Source organism: Trachurus japonicus, chromosome 22 (assembly GCF_045865225.1).
Source record: "Trachurus japonicus isolate A0001 chromosome 22, Traja_1.0".
Lineage (NCBI taxonomy): Eukaryota > Metazoa > Chordata > Actinopteri > Carangiformes > Carangidae > Trachurus > Trachurus japonicus.
This window is the reverse complement of record NC_140928.1, coordinates 16,653,431-16,676,412: the sequence shown is the minus strand read 5'-3', so window position 1 is coordinate 16,676,412 and position 22,982 is coordinate 16,653,431. Positions and strand designations below refer to the sequence as shown.

At 46.3% G+C, this 22,982-nt stretch overlaps 1 protein-coding gene across 1 annotated transcript; it reads right to left on the bottom strand.

The window, feature by feature from the left end:
• Positions 1–98: 98 nt before the first annotated feature.
• rtn1a (reticulon 1a) lies at positions 99–22,655 on the bottom strand. Its single transcript, XM_085767092.1, has 9 exons — positions 22,180–22,655; positions 13,997–14,788; positions 12,936–13,640; positions 3,157–3,364; positions 2,359–2,497; positions 2,160–2,229; positions 1,726–1,772; positions 1,574–1,632; positions 99–975 (listed from the first exon to the last, which is right to left on the bottom strand). The coding sequence occupies exons 1-9, from the start codon at positions 22,454–22,456 to the stop codon at positions 933–935; spliced, it is 2,340 nt and encodes a 779-aa protein (XP_085623218.1). The 5' UTR covers positions 22,457–22,655; the 3' UTR covers positions 99–932.
• Positions 22,656–22,982: the final 327 nt, after the last annotated feature.

Below are 22,982 nucleotides of genomic sequence, written 5' to 3'. Positions count from 1 at the left end.
TCAAACTTAGCTGTGGTGTCACACAGTCTCATCTTCACCAACCTGAAGTCGCCCCGTCTCATGAATGTGAACTCGACAGTGAGGTGGCTGAGGAGATGTTATACATCAAGGTACATTTATTTTTCTTATTCTTGTAATTAAATACATACTGTAAGTGCAAATAGTTAAAGAGTCCAGGGTCTAAAGAACTACAGAGTATAGTTGAACATAGTACAAAGTTGGACAGTTATTCAAACAAGCTAAATATCACCAGATACTCCTTGTCTTCATAGTAGTTGTACAACAGTACCTAAAACATGAGCGTGTGTATTGTTCCTTATGGTTATACAAAAGCAAAAACCCTACAATTACCACATCTAAGACGCATACTTTTAAATTATTTTGTGCTTGGAAACACCAAAAGGAAATCATTTTGATATTTATATATATTGACATATACTGAGAGAAGCCCCAACTGCTAACTCAGAAACATGAAGCAGTATTTAACATTGGCAGCAGAGCACGTCTGTGGGCATTTTAGCTTTTTTGTGCCGAACCATACAGTTTGTGGTAAGCACTGCAAAGCAAAATGTAGCGTGATTTTAAAAACTGCACAAAAGATATCAAATATTATTTACCCAAGGCTCGACTTCATGCACTTTTATAATAAGCAACACAAAAAAAGTCAGTTTTCTTTTTTTTGTTTTGTTTTGTTTTGTTTTGAGTTGTGTACTTGTCTACCTAGAAACAAGATTATGTACGTGTGACTGTGTGTGTTAGTGTTTTTAGACTGCTATAGACAGGGTGAAGGCTTCTCCAGTGGATGCTTTTAGAGAACACCAAAATGACATAGCACTACGCCCCACAGATGACAACCAGGCTCTTCAACAGCGACCGAGCTGCCTGACTCTGAGCTGGACTGGACCGTCAGCTTCACGGTGAGACAGACAGGTCTACTCCTCCTTCCTCTTGGCCCCGGGGATCTTGGCCTGGATCCTGCGCAGAAAAAACAAGTTTTAATACCGAGTGTCCGAGATAAGACCCGAGATATTTACTCTAGATTAACTTCTGCCTGTTCTGCTTCGTTGTCAGGGAGGAAAGCACCTGCTGTTTTTCTATTCTGTCTTTTTATGGGAGTCCATAAAACCAACGAGTCAAGTTTGACTAAAATTGGAAAAGTCTGTGGTCATTCCAAAAAACTGCAGGCTGCTTTGGCATCAGATGACCCTGCAGAAACGCTACTCTTTTGAGTTTTCCGGGTTCAGACAAAGCCAGTGAATATAAAGTCCATTTCAGTCAGAGAGATTTCCCTTTCCTGAAAGCAGATGTCTTGACTCTTTATCCTTTTTCATATATCTGGTTGTGACATGAATGAAAGAGTGTTGTAGCATAGGTGATACAAGTGCCACAACATTGAGAAACTAGAGATATTTTTGTCAGACTATGGACAAAGTGCTCGGTAAAAACTCCCACTGTGTATGTGAAAAGGTTTTAAGTCTTGCTTGGCCTTTGTTAACTATGTCTGTCCATACATTTTATTAACTGACCTTTGAACAAAAAAAAAAGTCTTGATGACAAAATGACAAACACTCACTTCCCCACCACAGAGTTGACCTGGGTCCGTATTAGTCCCACATATTGATCAATCTGTGCCTGAAAACGAGGAGAAAATGTCAGGTGTAAATACAACAATGTTTTCCAAAGCAGGTTCCACTGTGAAAAAAATTAAAACTCAAATATTCCCACCTGGTGTTTCTCATAGACCACAGGCATGGTGAACATGGAGACCACAGCTGCAGAGGCACAGGGAGAGAAGTGTGTATTAGTATTCAGACAAGAGTGGGAATATGTTAAAACAGGAACATTTGTGTCAGCAGGGCCCCAAACCACCTCTCGCACTTATCTAAGGTAAACTGGAAAAGTAAACAGAATACTGTACGGCAGTGAAGCAGACACATCTAATAATTAAATGTAGCTGAGCGAAAAGGGACTCAATGCTCTTCTTCTTATTAATAATAACACGTATGATGATATAACAAGAGTTCTTTTATTATGTGTATTGTGTTCATCAAGTCTTTTAAAAACAGGCTTGGCTGAAATGCTGGAGTGTGTGAGTCAACCGCTGCGTTTGGAAGTGTTGCAGGGTGAGTGGGAAACGCAACGAGTCGAGATGACCTCACCTAGGATGAGCAGTGTCAGGCCGTTGAAGAGAGCGCCCACATAGGTCAGCAGCCACATCAGAACAGCAAACTGAAACACACACACACACACACACAGACATGATATGTTTTATTTAATACAGCAGCTTTTGCGTGTGTGTTGGTGTATTCATGATTGGTTTGTTTTTTTGTTTTGAAGGTACGAGAGCGCGTTGCAAACCTTCAAGGAGTCAACCAGATCCTGGACGAGGAACAGCCTGCGGAGCTCCTTCATACATGTGTTGGTGTACAGCAGGATTTTGTCGGCATATTTACTGATCTGGTCCTGGGACAGAGCGATCTCCATCTCCAGGTAGGCTCTGCTTGGGAAGAACAACAAACAACACAAACAGATGTATATATATGTGTAGTAGGGATGTCACGATTACTTGTTTTGACAATTAATCGTGGTATTAAATGCCACAATTAATTAATCGTAAAGATTCCTAAATACCGTCACTTTCCAAAAAACATGATGGTGGAACCATATCGACAGATGTGCGCAAAAATAAAGGTAAATGCTCAGATACTGGTCCATTGTAACTAACGTAACATGAATTGGTAGGAATTTAAATGTTAGCGTGTCATTTTTAATAATAAAAAAAAGAAGCAAAACAAAACAAAAAACGATTAAAATAAACGCAAATATTTGGTATAGATAACAATTTATGACCTGAAACATTTCCCCTGGGGGATTAAGAATTGGTCATATATTAATAGATACTTGAAACATTTTGTATAAATAATCAGTAATGTAATTATATTTTGACTGTATTTGATTTTACACATTCATAGTGTTGTGAAATTAATTAGTGTATATTAATAATCGTGATAATCGTAGTACCGTGATTATTTCTCTGACAATAATCGTACGTAAGAAAATGTATAATGTATAATCGTGACATCCCTAATGTGTAGACGTCTGAATGAAAAACCCACAGTCTCGCTCATCAAAAGGCGTCAGATCGGTTGAACTCACTTGAAAGGATGCCCCTCATCGGTCTTCTGCACGGCTTGCAGCACAGACTTGTAGATCCTGAAGCTGATGGTGGCGGAGAGGGCCGCCAGGGCTAAGTAGGCTCCGACGCTGACCACGCTGAACTGGGTCAGGGAGAAGAGAAGCAGGAGCACGCTGCTGAACACGGCCCCAGACTGCTTCACATTCCTCCAGTAGAGCAGGTCGATCGCTGAGGAGGGGGAGGTGGGGAGGTGGTGGGGGGAGAAGGACAGAACAAGGACAAGCAGGGTTAGGACCCACAACCAGCATTAACCTGACGTTAGGGGTGGGCGATATGGCAAAAATATCATATCACGATTTAAAAAAAATAAAATAACAATCTCGATTTTGTCACGATCTTCAATCGAAAATTGAAAAACAGACAATTTAGGTCAAAGAGCCTTTCTGTACAGATTTTAATGGGCTCTATGCACAGCTCCACTACTTCCTTAACTTAAGGCAGCTCCTTTATTTCCTGTCTTACATTATTGGACAAACTGATTAATCCAGGTGTGTCTGACCATTGTGACTACTAAAACACACCGGGATTAATCAGTTTGTCCAATAATGTAAGACAGGAAATAAAGGAACTGCCTTCAAGTCAGGAAGTAGTGGAGCTGTGTATAGAGCCCATTTAAAGAGTTGCAGTTGCATGTGCAAGTAAACATACTCTGATAAAATGCACCAAATGTGCCCTAGACGATCCTACGACCTCTGCACTTTGGCAGATCGTCTACATGTTTTAATCCTTCACGATCTAATATCGTCATATCGCCCACCCCTACCTGACGTCTCTAGCCCGCTCTCTGGGCATCCCATAGCTTTTCAAAAAGTGGATTAGACCGACCGACCGCCGCTGCGCACTACGCACCACACATTTGGGTCAAATAACTGGAAGCTGTTCACAACCCAAACGTCCTCAGAGAGATCCTGGCTGTCACGTGATCCTGTTTTAACCCAGCTGCCTAACCTAGCTTTCTCAGTAGGTCGGACGTAGAGCTGTCGAGCCGTGAGGTGGGGGGTGAAGGTGTCCGAGTGATGATTCGCCAGTTCAGTTTCTTTACCCCCCCTATATATGGAGCAGGAGATAATGCCCCGACTCTCACTTGTTGAGTGACTCTCCAGAGTCTGGTGTTGCCTCATTCTCAAGTTTCTTATCATCATCAGCAGCAGCAGCAGCAGCAGCAGCTGGTCCGGTCTCATACGTATACAAACATACATACAAACAGACACATTACACTCCGGGTACACCTGCACACGCTGCTTACAGAGCTGAATTAATGATTGACCTATAGCTCTGTGAAGGCAGCAGCAGAAAAACACAGTGGCACTATCAGCAGTTCACAGATAACGGTTCAATGTGACCTGGCCAGACAAGCAGTTCTGTGGTCAGTGATGAAGGATGACGATGCTTTAATGCAGTCTTTCATCAACGCAGTGAATTGCCACACTCACAGCAGCCGGTGGATACACAGATACAACACCAACATGGCTGCAGGCGCTCGTACAGTACGTCTTCTTCCCCCTCTCTTCTGTAAGTTCTTAGTTTGCCGGGGCCTGTAATTCAAAGCCACTAGCAAAGATGACAGAGAAGTGATAACTGAGGATTAGCCCAGTGTACCATTACAACTCCAGCGGCCGACATGGTCCTCCTCTGGCAGTCGCCTGTGTCAGCTGAAAACATGGGCCCGTTTCCATGAGAACTGCCGGCTGCTTGTTTTCACCTCTGCTGAACCAGCCGCCACCCCCACAACCACCACCGCTGCTGCTGCTCGCTCGGCTTTACCGTTCATCTGTCGGTGCCAACACCTGGTCTGGTCTTTGGTGCCATGTAGGGAGGCGGCGAGAGGCGAGAGGCCCCGGCACGTTAATGTAAAGTTTAGAGCCGGCAAAGAAGAGGGAGCTGCTGCTGCTGCTGCTGCTGTGGTCTCTTGGGTGACTTACTCTTCCTCTCCGAGCTGTCCGCCTGCCTGCTCTAATTTTAGCCGTGGAGCTGTGAGCAGCATAGTGATGACGGCCATCTTTACTCTCCACTAAAAGGCATCTGTGGATGCCAAAAAGGCAGGCTAAACCTGGGTGGTGAAAGAAGAGCCATTGTGACCAAGTGAGTCTCTGTCAGGCTCGCTGCTCCTATCCTATAAAACAACATGCATCCTCTGTCTTCTCCTATCAGTAACCAGCAGTGACTTACAGTGTCTATCTGTCGCACCGCTGCCAAACCAAATCCAAATACACTACTCATTCAGAAAACAGTGACATCAGGGTCCATGTGCCCAAGCTGCTACACAAACACCACTCCCCAACAGAAGCCATTGTTAATGCCACTACTGACAGACTGTCTATGTGCCTACTGATTTGAATGGAGATGCTCTCACACACACACACACACACACACACACACACACACACACACATAGACATGGCACAGGTAGCACACACAGCAACTGTAGCAACACACCGACGCATCAACAACAGACAGCTCTGCCGGAGACAGACAGACAGGTGTTGACCGGCAACAGGCGCCGATGTGATGTGCTGCACAGTGGCAGACTGCACGCGAGACTGAAAAAGCTTTAGCTAGTGCAGTGGAAGTGTGTACTGACCTGCGGCTCCCATGGCTGAACAGGGAAAGAGGCAGCTGCTTTATCCACGGACAAAAGGAGAGCAGTGGAGGGGGAGTCCCCCCTGCACAGGAGGGGAGGGGCCGCAGCCACACCAGCAAATCAGCATCCGCCTGAGCAGGGGGGAGGGAGGGGAGGAGGGAGGAAGGTGGGAGGGAGGGAGGGAGGGGGGACGTCTGTGGGGTGCGGTTGCCAAAGAACCACATTGCAATCCAACACACACACACACACACACACACGCTGTCTCTGAGCCCTTTTATGCTCAGACTTTTAAGCGTAGCCCCGCTGACATGTAACAAAGACGGCCAAGCAGCGGCTAATGTAAAAGTCATTGTATCAAAAATGGAGAAGAAGACAAAAAACAGTGTCTCCTTTTGTGTAAGAATTGCATCATGTGACACAGCAGCTGCAGATGAGACGACTAAAATTGTGATCGTGTAAGATAAAATGCTTAAAACCACCCGACAGGCTGTAGCCATGTTCTCGCTCCTCCATTAAATTAAAATGCTTCGGCGGCAAGGAGCTGCCTGAGCACCTGCCTGATGCAGTTACCATAGTTACCATGCTCCATTTTCTCCCCGCCACTCACTGAGAGATGGAGAGCGGGAGGAAGGGAGGGGCCGAGATGAGGAAGAGGGAGGGCGAGGAGCGTTCCTTTGGGAACAGAGAGAGATTCATTTGCTCTGAATCTGGGGAATCGGCGACACATAATGTGTCTCTACACACATGAAGGCTGCCACTCCCTTTATTGTGGAGCACAAAGGGACAATGGGAGGTTTAACACAAGGCCTGTTAGTTGTCGAGTCCGTCAACAAATGAAAAGAGGGCAGACGAAGGGCTAAAGAAAGAAATATGAGTCGCATTTCTGACTGGGAAAAACATTGAAGCTGCTAATGTGTTTAAACTGTGTGCTAAATTAGAAATATTCTAAATTTCAATTATCTACATGTGATTAAAACCTAAGCCTAATATTCATAATAAGGCGTGACTCGGTATATAGAAAATCCAATACGTTTTGACAACACAAAAACTCAATATCATGAATGATAGCTTCATCTCCGGCTCCTCAGAACTTAAATCCTTGTCCCATGTGCCGTCCTGTACACACACAGGGAGGTGAATCAGGGCACAGCACGAGTCCAAACACACACCGCCTGTTGAGTCCTGCTTGTTTTGACTCTCTCCTCTAATATTCAACTCATACACTTTGAGCAAAAACCAGAGCAAATGATTAGCAGCACCAGTGACAATGATGCGATTCCCCCTCCCCCTTTTCTGTAGTGAAACTAGTTTAGCCTGACCTCATTAAATCACTGAAGACATCCTTGTGGCCTCAAACAAGCCGTCAGCCAGAGCGAGCAAACATGCAAAGGCCCTTCTCCTGCCAACGGTCTCTGACGGCCGAGGGTCAAGGACTTGGGCTGCAGTGACCCAAACTCTGGCCCTGATAACTTCAGACCTGGGTGTTGTCATGATGGATACGATGGGCTTTATGCCCAGCTCCACGACGTAACTGAACTTAAGCCAGCTCCTTTGTTTCCTGTGTTACTATTATTGGACAAACTGATTAATCCAGGTGTGTCTGACCATTGTTGTGAGGTCAGTCACCTGGATTAATCAGTTGTAATGTAAGACAGGAAAGAAAGGAGCTGGTTTAAATCCAGGAAGTAGTGGAGCTGGGCATAAAGCCTGTTATCTGATGAGTTATTAAAGAAATAGTTAAAGCAGAAGTAAGTGATATATTTGTGTTAATATAAGTCTTAAATAGTTATATCTTCCGACAGCAATCACTTACATAGAGTGTTTGGTCTGAAACACGGGTCTGTCAGTCACTCTGCTCTGCTCTGAGTCGAAGAGAAAACATTTATCGTATCCTACAGTTTTTATCCAATGAGGAGAGAGAACGGCATGCAGGGCTGTGTGTGCAGCCAAGGGACGCCGTGAATGTGGCGACGTAGCGACGAGGACTGTTATGGTGCGTTCAAGGAAACTCGTATTTTTCCGACCGTGAAGTGGTACCAGTTCGATCTGGTACGAGTTCACCGGTCGGAAGTTACGAGTGGCCGTTATAGTGACTTTCACCGGTAAAACAGGTCGGAAAAACACGAGTGGGTTGCCTGGAACGCTACAAAGTCGTAAGTTGTGACTTGAAGCTGTAATTTACGATTTCAAAAGCCTGCCTGGAACGCAGCATTAGCGAAAACGACCGGACCACTTACTTCTGCTTTAAGATAGCACAGTCATGCAGTGGTGCACTGTCACCTTCTCAGCTTTCTCCCACAGTCCAGACACATGCACATTTAGTTGATTGGTGACTCTCTAAATTGCCCATAGATGAGAAAATGTGCGTGTGTGTTGTTTGTCTCTGTGTGTGTGGCCCTGTGATAGACTGTGGCAACCTGTCCTGAGTGTACCCCACCCGCACCCCATGTCGCCTGGGATTGGCTCCAGCTCCCCATGACGATGCATGGATAGGTGGCGCAGCCAAAGGACGGACGGATGGAGTCGGTCACTTGATTATCATTTGCCAGGTCTGCAAACAAACAACATCGCTGCAAATAATGAGAATTAAATGGCAGCAAACGTAACAAAACCAACAGCACTAAAAAAGTTTTGACTGTCCATCATTTGAATACTTTTATGCATGCTTCAAAATCTTTAGCAGTGATAATAATAATACCACCACCATAGTTAATATTATGTTAATACAATCCTGAACTATTCCTCTAAAGTTTGACTGTCTGAGTGACACTTCTGCTGTGAACCCCTTCCTGTTGTATACTGTACACCGCTAGTATACGACACAACACAGCAGTGAGTTTTTTGTGTTCATGTTTTTGATAAACTACTAAATAAAACATGTAACTATAAATTATTGTATAGCACAGCACAGTATGAAGTCCCATATGACTTAATATTAATAAACACAGCAGAGAATGAATTAGGAAAAACCTGCTGGCTACTGTTTGTCATCCTGAGTCCTGTCGGTGTGATTTGTTTCAAACAAGCCATAGTACATGCTTCTAGAAACGTTTGCATCATTGTTGATAAGTCCTGAGAGGTTTGGTGGCAGTGAGTCAGCCCTGTGCATATGCAGCAGCGATGACTAAACAAAAAAATCGCCTATAGCTTCAAGGTGGTGTGCAGCCTCTCAAGTGAGTCTGTTCAATGTCATCCCTCGCTGTGCTGCTGACAGTCTCATCTTAATGTGATGTTCTTAATGTTGTGGACAGATCTCATCGGATAGGCGGGTATCGCGTTACACTGTGTCGACACTCGTTCAGTCAAAATTAAATGGATAATGACTCAGCAGAATAATGACATCTGCCGGTTTGTTATTGAGGTATTTTTTACAAAGCTATACATCCGCGATCAATTGTCCCTGTCTCTGTTGGGATACAGTTAGAGGACCGTGCTATTTCATTTCTGCTGCTTAAACAAACCCTAAGAAGATGGCAGACACATAAACCACGAGCAGCGTGTAGGAAGCGGCGCCATTTTCTCTCCTGGCCCCGTCCACGAGCCCTGCATGCTATGGAAACAGACAGACGGAGGATACTCTCGCTCTGGCCCAGTCTCTGCAAGGCGCCATGGCAGCCGAGGAGATAGGGCTGATGTAATCGGGATGGGTGTGCCCTGGTTACCATGGAGACAGTCTGTCAGTGCCGTCCGGATGCTCCCGACTGCCTCATTACACAAAAACAGAGCATACGCCATATAAAACCAGCTCCATTGCACGGTTGCAAAAGTGTGGGTGGGTTGGGTTGGGGAGGGGGGCGATAACAATGACACGCCTTGGTCCACAACACTGGCATCCATATTAACGTGCGCCCAAAACAGACGGCTCCCAGCATGCTGCTGTGTGTCAACTTATTGTCTAAAACACCCACCAGCGTCTCTCACCCCCTCTCCTCTCTCTTTGTTTTTTTTTCCAGACACACACACACATGCAGCAGAGGGGATCTGTCATCAGGGCGTGTCCATGTGAACCAAGAGGTTGCAGGTAAACACAGTTATTTGATTCCTCAACACACAACAAATATAATTAAATGACAAATGGAAAGCACACACACACACACACACACATACACGCACACTGAAGACTACACAGCTCTAGTTTCATGAATATTCAACCTACATGCAGAGGTAACAGTCCAGCTCTCACAGCCACAAAACACAGACAATTGATGGGTAAAATCATCACAGTAAACACGTCAGTACCCTGGCCCTTCCAGCCGCTCCAGGAGCTTTCCTTCTTGGTCACGTCTGCAGTGGCCTGCATGCTGGTGATCAGTTATGTCCCTGCTCTCTCTGTCTTTCTCTTTACGGTCTCCGTTTTCTTCTTTTGTCTCCCTTCTTCGGTCGCACCGTCTCACTCACTCATCCCCAGAAAGGCATGAATGGTCGGAGAAAAAAAAAAAGGATACAGGAGAGAGAGAGGCTGAGATGACAAGAGAGGGAGGAAAAGGGAGGGAGGAGGGAGGAAAAAAAGGTTTCCAAGGTGCTGCCGGCTCGCGGAGCACACAGACTGATGCTGTGGAGCGGCGCTGGATGGAAGAGAAAGAGCAGGGAAAGTGCGTATGTGTATGTCTGTGTGTGCTGGGGGGGAGGGGGGGAGGGGGGGAGATTGGGTTGGGATGGGGGGTGGGGGGTGGAGGGGAGGGGGGGGTCAAATTGTAAACACCACACCACAGTTGCTGCTGCAGCAAACCATCCATGCAATGATTAAGAGCCTGGGGGGGTGGTGAACATCAGAGGCTAAGCTTTTTCTCTTGAAAGGGAAGGTAGGCTACAGTAGCTTTCACAATAAAAGCACCGACAGCCTCAAAACACACTAGTATCAGTGTGGGGGGGGGGTACAAGCGGTGGGAGGGTTACCCCACATATCCCGCATCCCACTGATGAGACGTCAAAGCCGGCGGCTGCTTTGTAACATTTAATCTACAGTGCGACTTCCCTTGTAGCTGGTTGGGTTTATTCAGTGTGGGAAACAATCCATATATTTGGTGTAATATAATATGTATAACACTGGCAACAAATTATTAGTAAGAAAAAAAAAGAAAAACAGCATTTTCAAAAGTGTGATGTCATGTTGCACACTTGCCGGATGCAGTAGGTGTTTCCTGCAAGCTGATTATGGATTAACTTGAGACCATGATGCTGCGATGGGAAAATGTGGCAAACATCCAGCTCCATTTTCTTTATTTGCACATACTAATATTATTTAAGGTCTTGAAATAGCCGTTTCCACTACAGCTATTGATAAACGAGGAGGTAAAGTGCTCGTACTTTAATAATTCACAAGGAGAGACGCCGTGCATTACAGCACAATGCTCCTCGCTTTGTGCCTTCGGGACGTGTTTGTGCTTTATTTTTTATTTCCTCCCTAGAATATACTTGAGAATGCAAATCCTTGACCCTGGACCGGCTGAGAGATGCCGTATCTCCGAGCTAACTGCGAAAAGAAAACGGCACAGTCACCGTGGTGTCAGCACTGAGCAGAGAACAATTCCTTTATAGATTGGAGCTAACGTCATCGTTCGATCCCATCAAAGCTGTGAGTCTTCTCCCCCCCCCCCCCCCCCCCCCCCACCTCCTCACACCCCCGCAGACCGCCACACCTCACACCTTCTGCTCACCGCAGACTGACAGACTTGCCAATATCAACCAAAAGGAAAAGAGGGGTGGTGGTGGTGGGGGGGGAAGAAGAAGAACGATTTCTCTGAACATGCTCCCCCATCACTGTTGCTATGGTAACTGGTGTGGAAGTGCTTTGCCTGATGAAAACAATATCTGCCATCTCTTTATAGGAGCAGCGATGACAAAGGTGCGTTGCGCCCTCTAGTGGCGGAGAAAAAAAACACATGTGACCTGTTTTTTTGTTTGTTTTTTTTAGTTTTTCCAGAACCTTCCTACACGTTGAGTAAACAAAACAAGAGGAGCCTACATCAGATATCAGCGCTACGTCAGCTCAGACTGTAAAGATGTACACATTTACGCACGGGATGTCTGGCTCAAAAGTCACACTCTGTCTAACCGGCATCACACACACACACACACACACAGAGGAAGTTTTGGGAAACATATGCACCTGTCTTTGAAGGCCACAGAGCAGCCATAGTAAACAACACCACTCATTCAGATGTCAACTCATTAGCAGTGGCTTTTTTGTAGATTTTAAGAGGTAGCCTTCAAAGCCCCTAAAGTAGGAGTATGCCCCAGTTTTGACATCATAAGATTATGTAAACCCACTGTGTGCAAGGACAGAGGGAGCAGCCAATAGCTACTAGCTTAGACTGCATTAACTCATGCTGACTGCAACTGGCTGGCCTGTCTTATCTAATCACAAAATGTCAGAGTGATGTAAGGAGCTGGATTCTGTCAAGATGCTGAGAGATTTTTGTTTTTTTCCCCTCTCAATATTTGCATTTGTGTTTTATACTTTGTGCTGTTCTCCACTGAAAACAGAGATAAATGTTTACAGCATGGGGTCGACCGCACACCTTTAGAGTTTCAGACATCATGCATTGCATTCCCACAAATGTGACTCAGTGCATCCTCACTCTAATATATACGTATATTTCTTTCTTCTCTAACCTACCACCAGGGGGAAGCAGACCTCAACAAAGCTCAACACAGACACGTCCCACCCACTCTTGGCACAGAGGTACACACTCAGTGGAACATCCCATCTCTCCCAGCAATCCTTTTTACTTTCCCAGCCTTGTCAACAAAACAGTACAACAGCACACCACGCAGGTAGCAACAGGAGGTAAACAAACACAAGTAGAGCGGTAGTAATACGACTAGAAATACTGTATGAAGTCTGATCTCTAAATGCCTAAATGTGATGGGTAACGGTTCAAACACAAATGAAGATACAGTATATCTCTCTTTCCCCTGGACATGAAGACACGTCATCAGACTCAACACCACCTCTTCCACCAGCTGACCTCACTGACCCTGAGAACTTTTCTTTCTCATAATAGTTGATCAGCCAAAGTGAAGCCACAGCTATGATAAACAGATTACAGACATGTTTATTCTAACATTTTTTGTGCAGACAGGAGCTACGTATCCCTCGGAAAAACACCGAGCTCTTGGTAAAAGAGAAAGTCGGTGTCCGAGGTCGGGACTAACCTTTCTGTTTGTTGAAGCCCGGCAGAAACATTGATGTCGCAGGTTTTCCCAGCTCTTCTTTGCCCTCCTCGGTGTGCATGTGCATGTCGTCCTGGGGGGGCTTCTCCAGTCGTACCTCTGGGGGCACGGTGGCAGTGGGGGGCTTGGGTTTGCTGGGACGGTCCTCTTCGATCTTCACCGGCGGGGTCTTGACCTTTTCTGTGACCGGCGGCTCTGGCGCTGCCGCCTCAGTCGTGCTGCTGCTGCTGCGGGGAGGGGGAGGGACGACGCTGGGAACCAGGGGAGAGGGAGCGCCGCCGACTCCCGGTTTGGGGCCACCGGCGCCCTGCTCTCTCTTCGGACTCTCTTCCGATGCAGACTCGATGAAGAGATCACTGTCGAGCTCGGCCTCTCTCTCTTCTCTCAGAATGCTGTAGGCCGTGGGCGGAGCGTGGTTGCCGGCCGGGCCAAAACCACCCTTGGCGACCGGGGGATTGTCAAAGGGGTTGTTAGGCTGGCTGAAAGCGGCCTTGCTCTTGGGGGGCTGGTCAAACGGGTTGCTGCTGGCCTTGGAAGGCTCCTCAGACACCAGCTCAATCTCTGAGTCTCCAGACTCTGCACTGCTGCCGTCCTGCTCCCTGCTGCCGGCCTTTGCGCCCGGACCTTTGGAGGCTGCGGGCTTCACTGCTTCAGCTTTGAACATGTCATGACTGGGGAAATCTTTCTCTGTTCGCAAGAGAGAAAAAAAAGCGGAAGAGGAATGTTAAAGCTCATTCACATCACAAACCCAGACATCTGCACCGATAACTTCAAATTAAAGTGACTTTTATGAGAGGAAACAACACAACACCCCTCTTACATAAAACAGATGACTTCATGTTTACTCAGTTCAATGCACACAGGTGTTTCCTTACTTACTTACTGTGCTTCCTGTCCGACCAGTAATATGTGGTGGCTGATGTTAGTTATATAACTGTCATTAGTGATTTTATTCATATCGCCTGCCTGTGCCTGTGTGCCTGTGTGTGTGTGTGTGTGTGTGTGTGTGCCTGTGTGCGTGTGTGTGTGTGTGTTGTGCCTACGTGTTGGTGAAGCATTAGGAGTGGAAGCAGGGCTGTCGTCCTCTGGCTCTGATAGCGTCACCGTGGGAACCCCCTGCAAGCCCACACTGAGGACGTTCTCGCGCTCAGACACGCTGACCGGAGGGGGAGGCTGCTCCGTCTTGGCCAGCGGCGGCGGCGGCAGTGGCGGCTGCGACTCGGTCAGGGTGATCTTCACGGGGCTGGCCGTCTGCGGGGTGCCGCCGCCCAGGTTGCGGTAGGAGCGGTAGTCCGACAGCTCCTCATCGGACGGCTCCTCCACGTAGGGGAAGGAGTGGGAGCCCAGGGCCGAGCCGAGGTTCTCATCCTCCTCTTCTTCCTCCTCCTCCTCCTCCTCCTCCTCTTCCTTATCCTCCTCATCTCTTCCAGGGTTCTTGTCCATGTAGCTTCCCAGCAGGTCGCGACCGGCCGGGCTCGTGTCCACCAGGCTGTGCTGAGCCTGAGCCGCCTGGTGCTGGTCGTGGCGCTCGTCCCCGTGGCTGATGTCCATGTAGTTGTAGGATTCTGTCTTGTCTGAGCCCAGCAGAGATTTGGGCAAGTCGTCCAGCAGGTCGGAAGTCATCTTGGTGCTGAAGCCGGAGCCGAAGGTCTCGCTGGAAAAGTCGACCAAGGCGGACGAGCCGGTGGGGGATTTGGATTTGGAGGAGGGCTTCATATCTTCTGACAGGTAGGAGGCTTCCCGGCTGGATGTGAAGCTCTGATTGGACAGCAGGGACGTGTACACATCGCCGTCATCAGTCATGGGCTTCCTGAATAGACCAGACATGGAGTCATCTACAAAGACCGACAGAGAGAGAGAGAGACAGAGAAAGAGAAAGAGAGAGAGAGAGAGAGAGATCCAAAACTTTAGTGAGGACAGAAGCGCACAAAAACGGATGAGGAAGAACGGCAACACTCTGTGTCACACAATCAAATCAAATCAGCCTGTGCCTGAGCAGTTTGATTAATGAAAACATCCAGTTAAACAAGGCTACGCTTGAGCTAGTGCTGCTGGCAGAGAGAGGGGTTGTGGCACTGTGAGACTGGGAGCGCGGCTGTGCAGATCAGTGAGGCAGCAGTAACAGAGGGTACTTGTACCCGGCGCGGGACAAAGGGGGATTGTTGTTCAGACCCTAAAAACCACAGTGCCACAACCAGAGTCTGTTCTTCTAAATCACGCAGGCAATGAGCGGTCTGTGGTCACATCTCTGCTCTGTGATCACTAATCCTGCAACCTCCCTTGACATGTTGCACAACTGTCATGAAAATGAACACATAACTTACACAAATACACAACATATGAGGGAGCAGACTTCATGTGCAAGCTGCTGGTGTCTAGGCTCTCCGAAGCTGAAAACGGTTTAAATTCAGCTAGACTAGGCTGATAAACCTGTTCAATGATGGATGTAGAAAATAAATATTTTAAAACAGTGCATGTTAACAGCATGCTGTTATTCGACACACATACAAACACACACACAAATCTAACACAATATATATCCAGTTGCAGTGTTAATGTTGTGTTAAAGTACATTTAAAAGAAAGGACAGATGTTGTTGGTGTTTAGATGTGTGTGGGCTCGGCTGTGAAATATCACTCAACATCTCAATGAATAATTTCTAACAGCGCTGCAGAGAAAACATTATAGACGGCGACGCTCATATTACACATGAGGGCAGCTACTGAAAACAGGAAGACGGGGATGTGATAGGAATGTTATTTTTAAACCATCGGGTCAGGAGTCAAGGTCAAGTGAAGTATTTATATTTATTGACTTAATGTTCAACTTCCAGTTAAGAGTCTTTGGCCTCCAGTAACAAACACGCACGGCACCGAGAACAACCAGAACTGTAGCACCGAAACACAGAAACGCACGCTAATCAAGATCTGATCTCTGTTGTGCTGTTTACAAGTCAGAGTTTACACTTCCACAAACCGAGCTCCTCCTCCTGTTCTCCATCTATCCGCGCTTCTCTCAGGGCAGCGGTGGTGCTATAAATAGGCCGGGTCCAGCTGCTGGGCTGGATAAGGGGGGAAGATTTAAAATAGCAGCCTTAGGGTTAGGTCTGGAGGATGCGGGCTGACTGACAGCAGACCCAACAGGTCAGGACGTCCCGTCCCTCCCTCCGCTTCCTCTAACAGGCCCTACCACCCTTTCCTTCTGCTGTCCCTCCTACTGCTGCGCCCTCGGTCATTAACAATACATCATACCGCAGTACAATGGCAGCAAGACTACACACCCGTGCTGGGACTTAGGAGGAGGGGTGACGTGACATAGAGAAAGGCAAATCTGGCTCAGATTGGGTTGAGCTTCGGGTTATTTTGTATTTAATAGGCTAAACTGTCTCGTCGTAGTCGTAGATCAAAATCCCGACTGCCTATGGATCGGAGCTGTATGCAGAATAGATGGGCACAGCTGTTGAGCCCAGTTTGGTTCAGTGACATGAATGCCCTTGATGTACTACTAAAGCAAACCAATGTTTAATCCTCTTAGTGTACTACCATCAGCCATCGTCCTGGCAACACCATCATAATCTAACACTCACTGATTCACAGGACAAATACCTACTGCGCAGATGTGGGAAGCACTTAGAGCCACTAAAAACTGTGAAGAGAGTTGATCTCTGGCAGCGCACCCCCTCTCTCTTTTACCAAGCCATTCTACATCACAACACAGATGAACTCACCAGTTGTTGCATAAGTCATCTGCAACAATTAGGAGGCTAGATGCTTGTCTTTAGCAGCCACCAGGGAGGCTGCTCCGAGCAGATACTTGACAAAGTTGGTGTGTTGAAACTGAGGGTATTTTGAATCTGCTGATATGGCGTAGCACCCCAGATGCTGGGAGAAAAAAGAAAAAAAAAAACCCGCTGGGCTGGAGCAAATGCTTTGCTGCGCTCAGATGGGATTGGACGTGACAACAGAGGAATTTTCTGCTCACACTGTAGCCACACAACATAATCATGTCACTGAAAGTATGGTGCAGTTAAATAAATAAGTCCTGGTGGATGTGCTGAGAAGGAGCAGTCTCTTTGTTGTCCTCTGTACAGCCAGTGCAGCTCAGATACTAATGCAGCCTGACAATCTGTGCTATGCCAAGGCATGGGCTCCTAATTACCAGGCCACAGACAAAAACATGTGAGCACAGACAATATCAAAAGAGTTGCAAAATGAGCGTATTGCCACTTTGAAACTAAGGGGATACCGAGCTTTATGTTATCTCACTCATCTACTGTAGTTTTTCAATGTGGAATAAAATGAACAACGAACATGTGATGCTGCTGGCTCCACAGTCTGTTACAACGACAGACTGCACTGACTTTCAAAGGAACATTCACTTTCAGTGTGTTGTTGTTATTGTTCAAGTGCAGGTCGTCATTCATCCCAGTGGTGTACCGACTGTACTTCTTAAACATCGGTGAATCTACAGCACCGTAGCTTTTCCATTACTCCATCCATGACCCTCTCCTCTGTGGTGTTGCCTTTCGAGAGTACTCTTTCACTCCATGACATTGTGGTAACCAATCCGGCAAGATGCTCACCGAGCTCTTCTTTCAAAGCCATCTGTGCTTTTGACCTCAAGTGATGCACTGTAGCTTTATTATTATTTAAGGAAGGAGTTGTCTTTTAGTAATGAGAAAAAAACCCTTTACCAGGATTTTCTCATGTCATTTTTTTTGTTATTTGGTGTACAATTTGTTTGAACTTTTGACATAAATTTGTTATTATACAGAGTATATGGAATTACATAAACTGTCTAGTGTACCCAATGACAGCCGGGTTTGGCTCCAGCCCAATGCCCCCAACCCTCTGTGACCCTGTGAGGATAAGTGGTGTAGCTAATGGATGGATGGGAGTAAAATACTCTCTCTTGGTTTACCACATATATTATTAGAAGTTGTTATGCTGCTTTTGAATTGTTGGATTTCAGTGTAAAATCAGACCTTTGCACTGCGCTGTACTTGTAATATATAGAGTTATCCCGTATAGGCAATCTAATATATAAGAATCAACCTGACACTAACAATAAAACTGATTTCATAAATAACTTTTAGTATTTGTTCATTCTGTACAACGGAGGTGAACCAGTATTATTCCACTAGCCAGTTGTATAATGTTTAATTCCTATATTAAGTGTATTAAATATTAAATCCCTTACTTGTTTGTCACAGTTTAACTACAGTTGTAATGGTCTCTGTCTTTAAAACCTCTGGTTATGACTTTTATGTTCATCATGTATCGATTACAATAACCTTGGTTCAACAAACACATGAATACAAGTCAGTAGCAGCTATCCCACTTTGATGTCAGTAAAGAGGAAGAAAATGGAGCGCACAAAGAGCGTCTATACCAGGAGCTGAGGTTCAACAAAACTACTAGCAGGGGTCGATAGGAGAACAGATGTACTCAACTGCTCCGAGCTGCATTGATCCAAGACAATGAGGACGTACAATTACTGTAAGAATCGTCAGTGTACCACCATTCTTAAAAAAAAAAAAAATCACTGAAGGCCACGCAGGACAAATGTTGTTGTTCCAGCAGCTTTTGTCAGAGATAAATCAATCTAGAGGACGTTTAAATAACAGCTAATCTGTCCGCCATTCAGATTGTGAAGCCGTGGGACGTACAGTACCTGTCTCCCACTGTATCGATCCTATTTTTCTTGCTTGGGTAGAGATTTATGGATGAATGGAGAGGATGTGGGAGGATCCAGACTGAGTGTCGGCGAGCTGTCTGCTTTGGGTCAGAGCTGTCAATTTAGTGTGACTTTGGACTGGACTGGTGTTTCACTCGCGGGGCGGGAGGAGGGCGTGCAGTGCATGCGTCGACTACAATAACTTACACACAGAAAATGCAGCCGTACTACACTGTTTGTAAGTGCCTCTGCTGATAGTAGCCCTAATCCCATGAGCAGTTTCGCAATACTCTGCTGAGGGATTACTCATGCCCATAGGCTGGAGAGGTGGACTGAGGCAATCACAGCATCATATTTCACATGCAGCCTTTTAATTGTCTTTATGCTACACACAGGGGGATGAAAGGACATGTGAAATAATGAATAAATCATATAATGACGGCAGTAATGCACTGTTATTGTCCCATTCAGTGGAGCCTTTTGGGTTCAGCTTTTACCTTTTATCCCTGAGCACTAGAAAAGCCGCCTATGGACTGGTGTTGAAAATTAGCACATGTGCTTATACACACCCACTGGGACAGTCTCAATGTACTTGTGTTGTCCATATCAAATAAAATAAACATAAACATTAGCTAATTGATGAATATGAAGATGAACGAGATTGTAAACCTGGCAGGTGGCACACAAGACAGGCACTTTGACCCGAACCGTTCTGGTAAGTTGGGGTTGTATTGCACTCTCGAAGCATTATTTAAATATCTAAGATAACGGACAACCCATTTTTAAGCACAATGCAGCTCACACCCGGGAGCTGCTCTGCTGACCACTGACATCTAAGTGCCTTTGTCAGAGGAAGACACTGAGTCTTTTAAGGAAAGGACACGTCTTTGTGTTCCCAGTTTTTCCCTCACTGTCTGGGCATTTGAACTATCGGCCTTCTCATCACAGCCTTGCCTCTCTCGCCATTAAGCTGCCCCTTTCCCTCTCCCACCACCTCCTCCTCCTCCTCTTCCTCCGCTGCATTATCTCGCATCTTTATCATCCAGTCTGAAAAGACCGAGCACCGCTCGGCCCCCTGGGAACAGGAGCAGAGCTCTCACCAGCTAAAGGCACAAATGCACTGTGGCTTATGCAGTCCGGCTGAGTCCACTAAGTGCTTTCTCTATCTGAAAGATATGGAAAGGGCCCAGCCAGACATATGCTGTCTCATCCTTGTCAGGGATGATATGGTGAAATGGAGAAAGACGAGAGTCGGCTCCACCTATCTGGCACTGGACTGTGGGAGAACATTTGTCATGACTGGTGCACTTTGTCTGCACATTACAAAGTGACCATTATAATAATATGTGTGTTGTAAAGAGCTTGTTCTATTTTTTGTTTTTAAAGAAGTATGTCAAAATGCGGTGTCACTGTCTGTGTACAGCATGCACTTAGTTGTTTTCCTCTTCGCCAGAAAGCAGCGGAGGGCTATTAGACACACCATCTGCTAGAAACAAACCCGACTGTGGGGTTTTCACAGCACATCAGACCTGGTCATGATGCAGCAATCTGCCTCTGAAAACCTCCACAGGATGATGGGAAATTTGTGAATATATGTATTAAAAAAAAAACCTCTCCTGCCCTTTGCCGTCTGTGATTTTGAGGCAAAGGTTTCTGCCCTCTGGGTAATTCAATACAGCTGAAATCAGCACTATAGGGATCCTGTGGGTAGATCTCTGTTGTGAACAAGATTTAGGACAGGCATGGATCGATTACTTAGAGAGGCAACTCGAGACATCCTGAGGAGATTCTGTTTCACCGTTTGAACAGCTCAGAGATCAAACTTCTTCTCTGGCCCTAAAGTTCAGAAAGTTTAAATTTCATTTTATGATGATGCATCGGTTAAAAACAGAGGAGGACAAAGTGCATCGGAGGGGATTATTAAAGTGATAGATGAATGTGTCAGAGGAGACTGTAACATGTCGGGTCAAGAGGAGACTGTCCACTCTGCCCTGATAGATGTGATGAGATCTGCACTGTTCCCACCGAGAGCCTAAGTGACAGAGTGATTTACTTCACTGGTATGGACACGGCTCAGCGGGACTCGCCACTCGCGACAATAGGAGACGGCTATTCTTTCCTCCTTTAGAAATCAAAACAAAGTCTGTGTGTGTGTGCGCTCGTCTGTGCGCACCTACACAAGTCTGAGCTTGTCTGGCACTCTATTATGAAAGTAGACCACAGGCTTTGTTTACTTTTTCTAAAAAAAAGTGCAGTAAAACACTGAGTAACCAGTGCATCAATCCACATACGTAGATTTTACAGAATCATTTCAGTTTTCATGGATTTTATTTGCATGGTTGAGTTCTACTTTTATTTCAAATTCTGTTTCATAAAGATTCATAAATTCAACACCACTCTTGCACTTAACATACATAACATTATATCTTGTTTTGGACCAATTTTTGCCAGCGAAATGAGAAAGGCCTTGGCAGTAAAGAGAGGAAACTAAGCAGCGATTTCTTTCTTTTTCTCTTTCTTTTTTTTTTTTCAAACACTGCCTCATGAATTTTTCAGTGAATTGGTGAATGAAAAGTGCAAGGCTCTAGTTTTGCTCGCCAAGCGAGTAGTGAGCCCTGCTTCTCCAGGATTAAAAATAGCAGCATGAGCCGAGCTGTGCTGAGGAGAGTGACGGACTTAGAACTGAGGTCTGCGTGATGTTCCCACAAAAACACAGCCTCCAGCATCCCATAATGTTAAAAAAACATCATCATCATCATCAGACCTAAATAGACCTAAAAAATCTCCAAGATGCGTGCAACATTTTACTTTTTAAGAGTGTCTCTATCGTTAAACTGTAGGATTGTTGTTGTCACTACCTATGGGAACTACCACTGGGCCGAGGCCTGTGATCTGTTTATCATCGCTCTACTCCCTCATATCAAAAAGACAAATTTATCCTGGGCTGCATGCATGTGGGAGCTCTTCACAGGCCGTTGAAAGTTCAGCAGGCCATTTGTTATTGCGTGCTACAGTAGGCTACATCTCATCTGAGCCATCCATCCCTCCAGACTCCCTCCAGTCTCGTCAACCACAGTTGGGGGGGAAAAAACAGGAAACAGTGGGTAGTGGGCTAATATCTGATGCTTTCGTCAAACCCTGAGTCACTTTGAAGATGTCTGTCTAACATTAGGCTATATTCCCCCGGCCTCAGCACCCTCAGACTGTTGTGACAGCTGCTTCACTATCACCCCCGTGGAAGTTACTCGCTCGTCTCTTTGTGTTTTCAAACCCAGAAGTTTGAACTCGGCTGCCAAACAAACAAACAAACAAACAGGTCGTCTGTCGTTGCTTGCTGCTCAATGTGGGACAAATGGACTCGGCTGCCTCTCTCTCTCTCTCTCTCTCTCTCTCTCTGTTATTTGCACTTAAATGATTATGTAGCCTAGTCGACTTTGAGTGGGACTTATATTAACAGCGGTAATTTAAACCTACAAACCTTAAATAACGAGACTTAAAAGTGCGACAAAAGCGCTGACCGCTTTTTTTTTCTTTTCTTTTCTTTTTTTACCTGTGGATGCAGTTTCCATAGCAACGGGAGGCCTTTTCCCGTAGTCCTGCTGAAAAGGATGAAATTGTTGATCCAGGTCGTCCGCCGCCTCGCCTCTGCCTCCTCTCGGCTTTAAATCCTCGCGTAGCTCCTCGAACCGGGTCGGTAGGACTGTGTTTGTGTTCCCGGCGTACAGGCCGTTCCTCTCGTAGTCATCATCATCCCCGTCCCCGAACCACTTCTTCCCCTCCGAGCCTGCGCCGCCTCGCTCCTCCTCACCGGGCTGAGCAGCAGACATGCCTCTGAGTCTGAGCTGAGCTGCAGCAGCTGTCTGTCGGACAAAAGATATCACTATAGCCGCTATCAAAGCTGCTTTCTTTCTTTCTTTCTTATTATTCTACTTCTAGACTTCTTAATATGTTTCTTCTGCTTCTTCTGCTCCTCCTCCACTACTAAACTGCTGGATTTGCGCTAGTAAAGGTGACGGAGAGAAAACAGACAGGCAGTAGGCTACAATGCGGCGGCGGCGGCGGCGGCTGCTCCAGCTTCTCTCTCCCTCTCTCCCTCTCTCTCTCTCTCTCTCTGTCGTCTGTCAGCTGAGCCCGGGGTTTGTACACAGACAGACACGCCACGGATGAAGGAAGCGGTCGGTGCGGTTGCTAGGTCGGTCGGTTGCTCGGTCGGTGGGTCGGTCGGTAGGGGAGCAGCAGCAGCAGCAGCAGGAGGAGTGAGGTTGATTGTTTTAGTTCACTGCTAAACACGACGGTGACGTCATGGTGTCCATTGGCACTTTATTTGGGGCAGAGTCAAACATGCATGGGGCA

Bases quoted from the DNA above. Each gene is read 5' to 3' on its own strand.
- rtn1a (XM_085767092.1), bottom strand. From the start codon at position 22,456: ATGTCTGCTGCTCAGCCCGGTGAGGAGGAGCGAGGCGGCGCAGGCTCG. The intron at 14,789-22,179 runs GTAAAAAAAGAA...CGGTCTTTGTAG, and splicing joins TATGGAAACTGCATCCACAG to ATGACTCCATGTCTGGTCTA. The intron at 2,498-3,156 runs GTGAGTTCAACC...CTTCCCAAGCAG, and splicing joins GATGAGGGGCATCCTTTCAA to AGCCTACCTGGAGATGGAGA.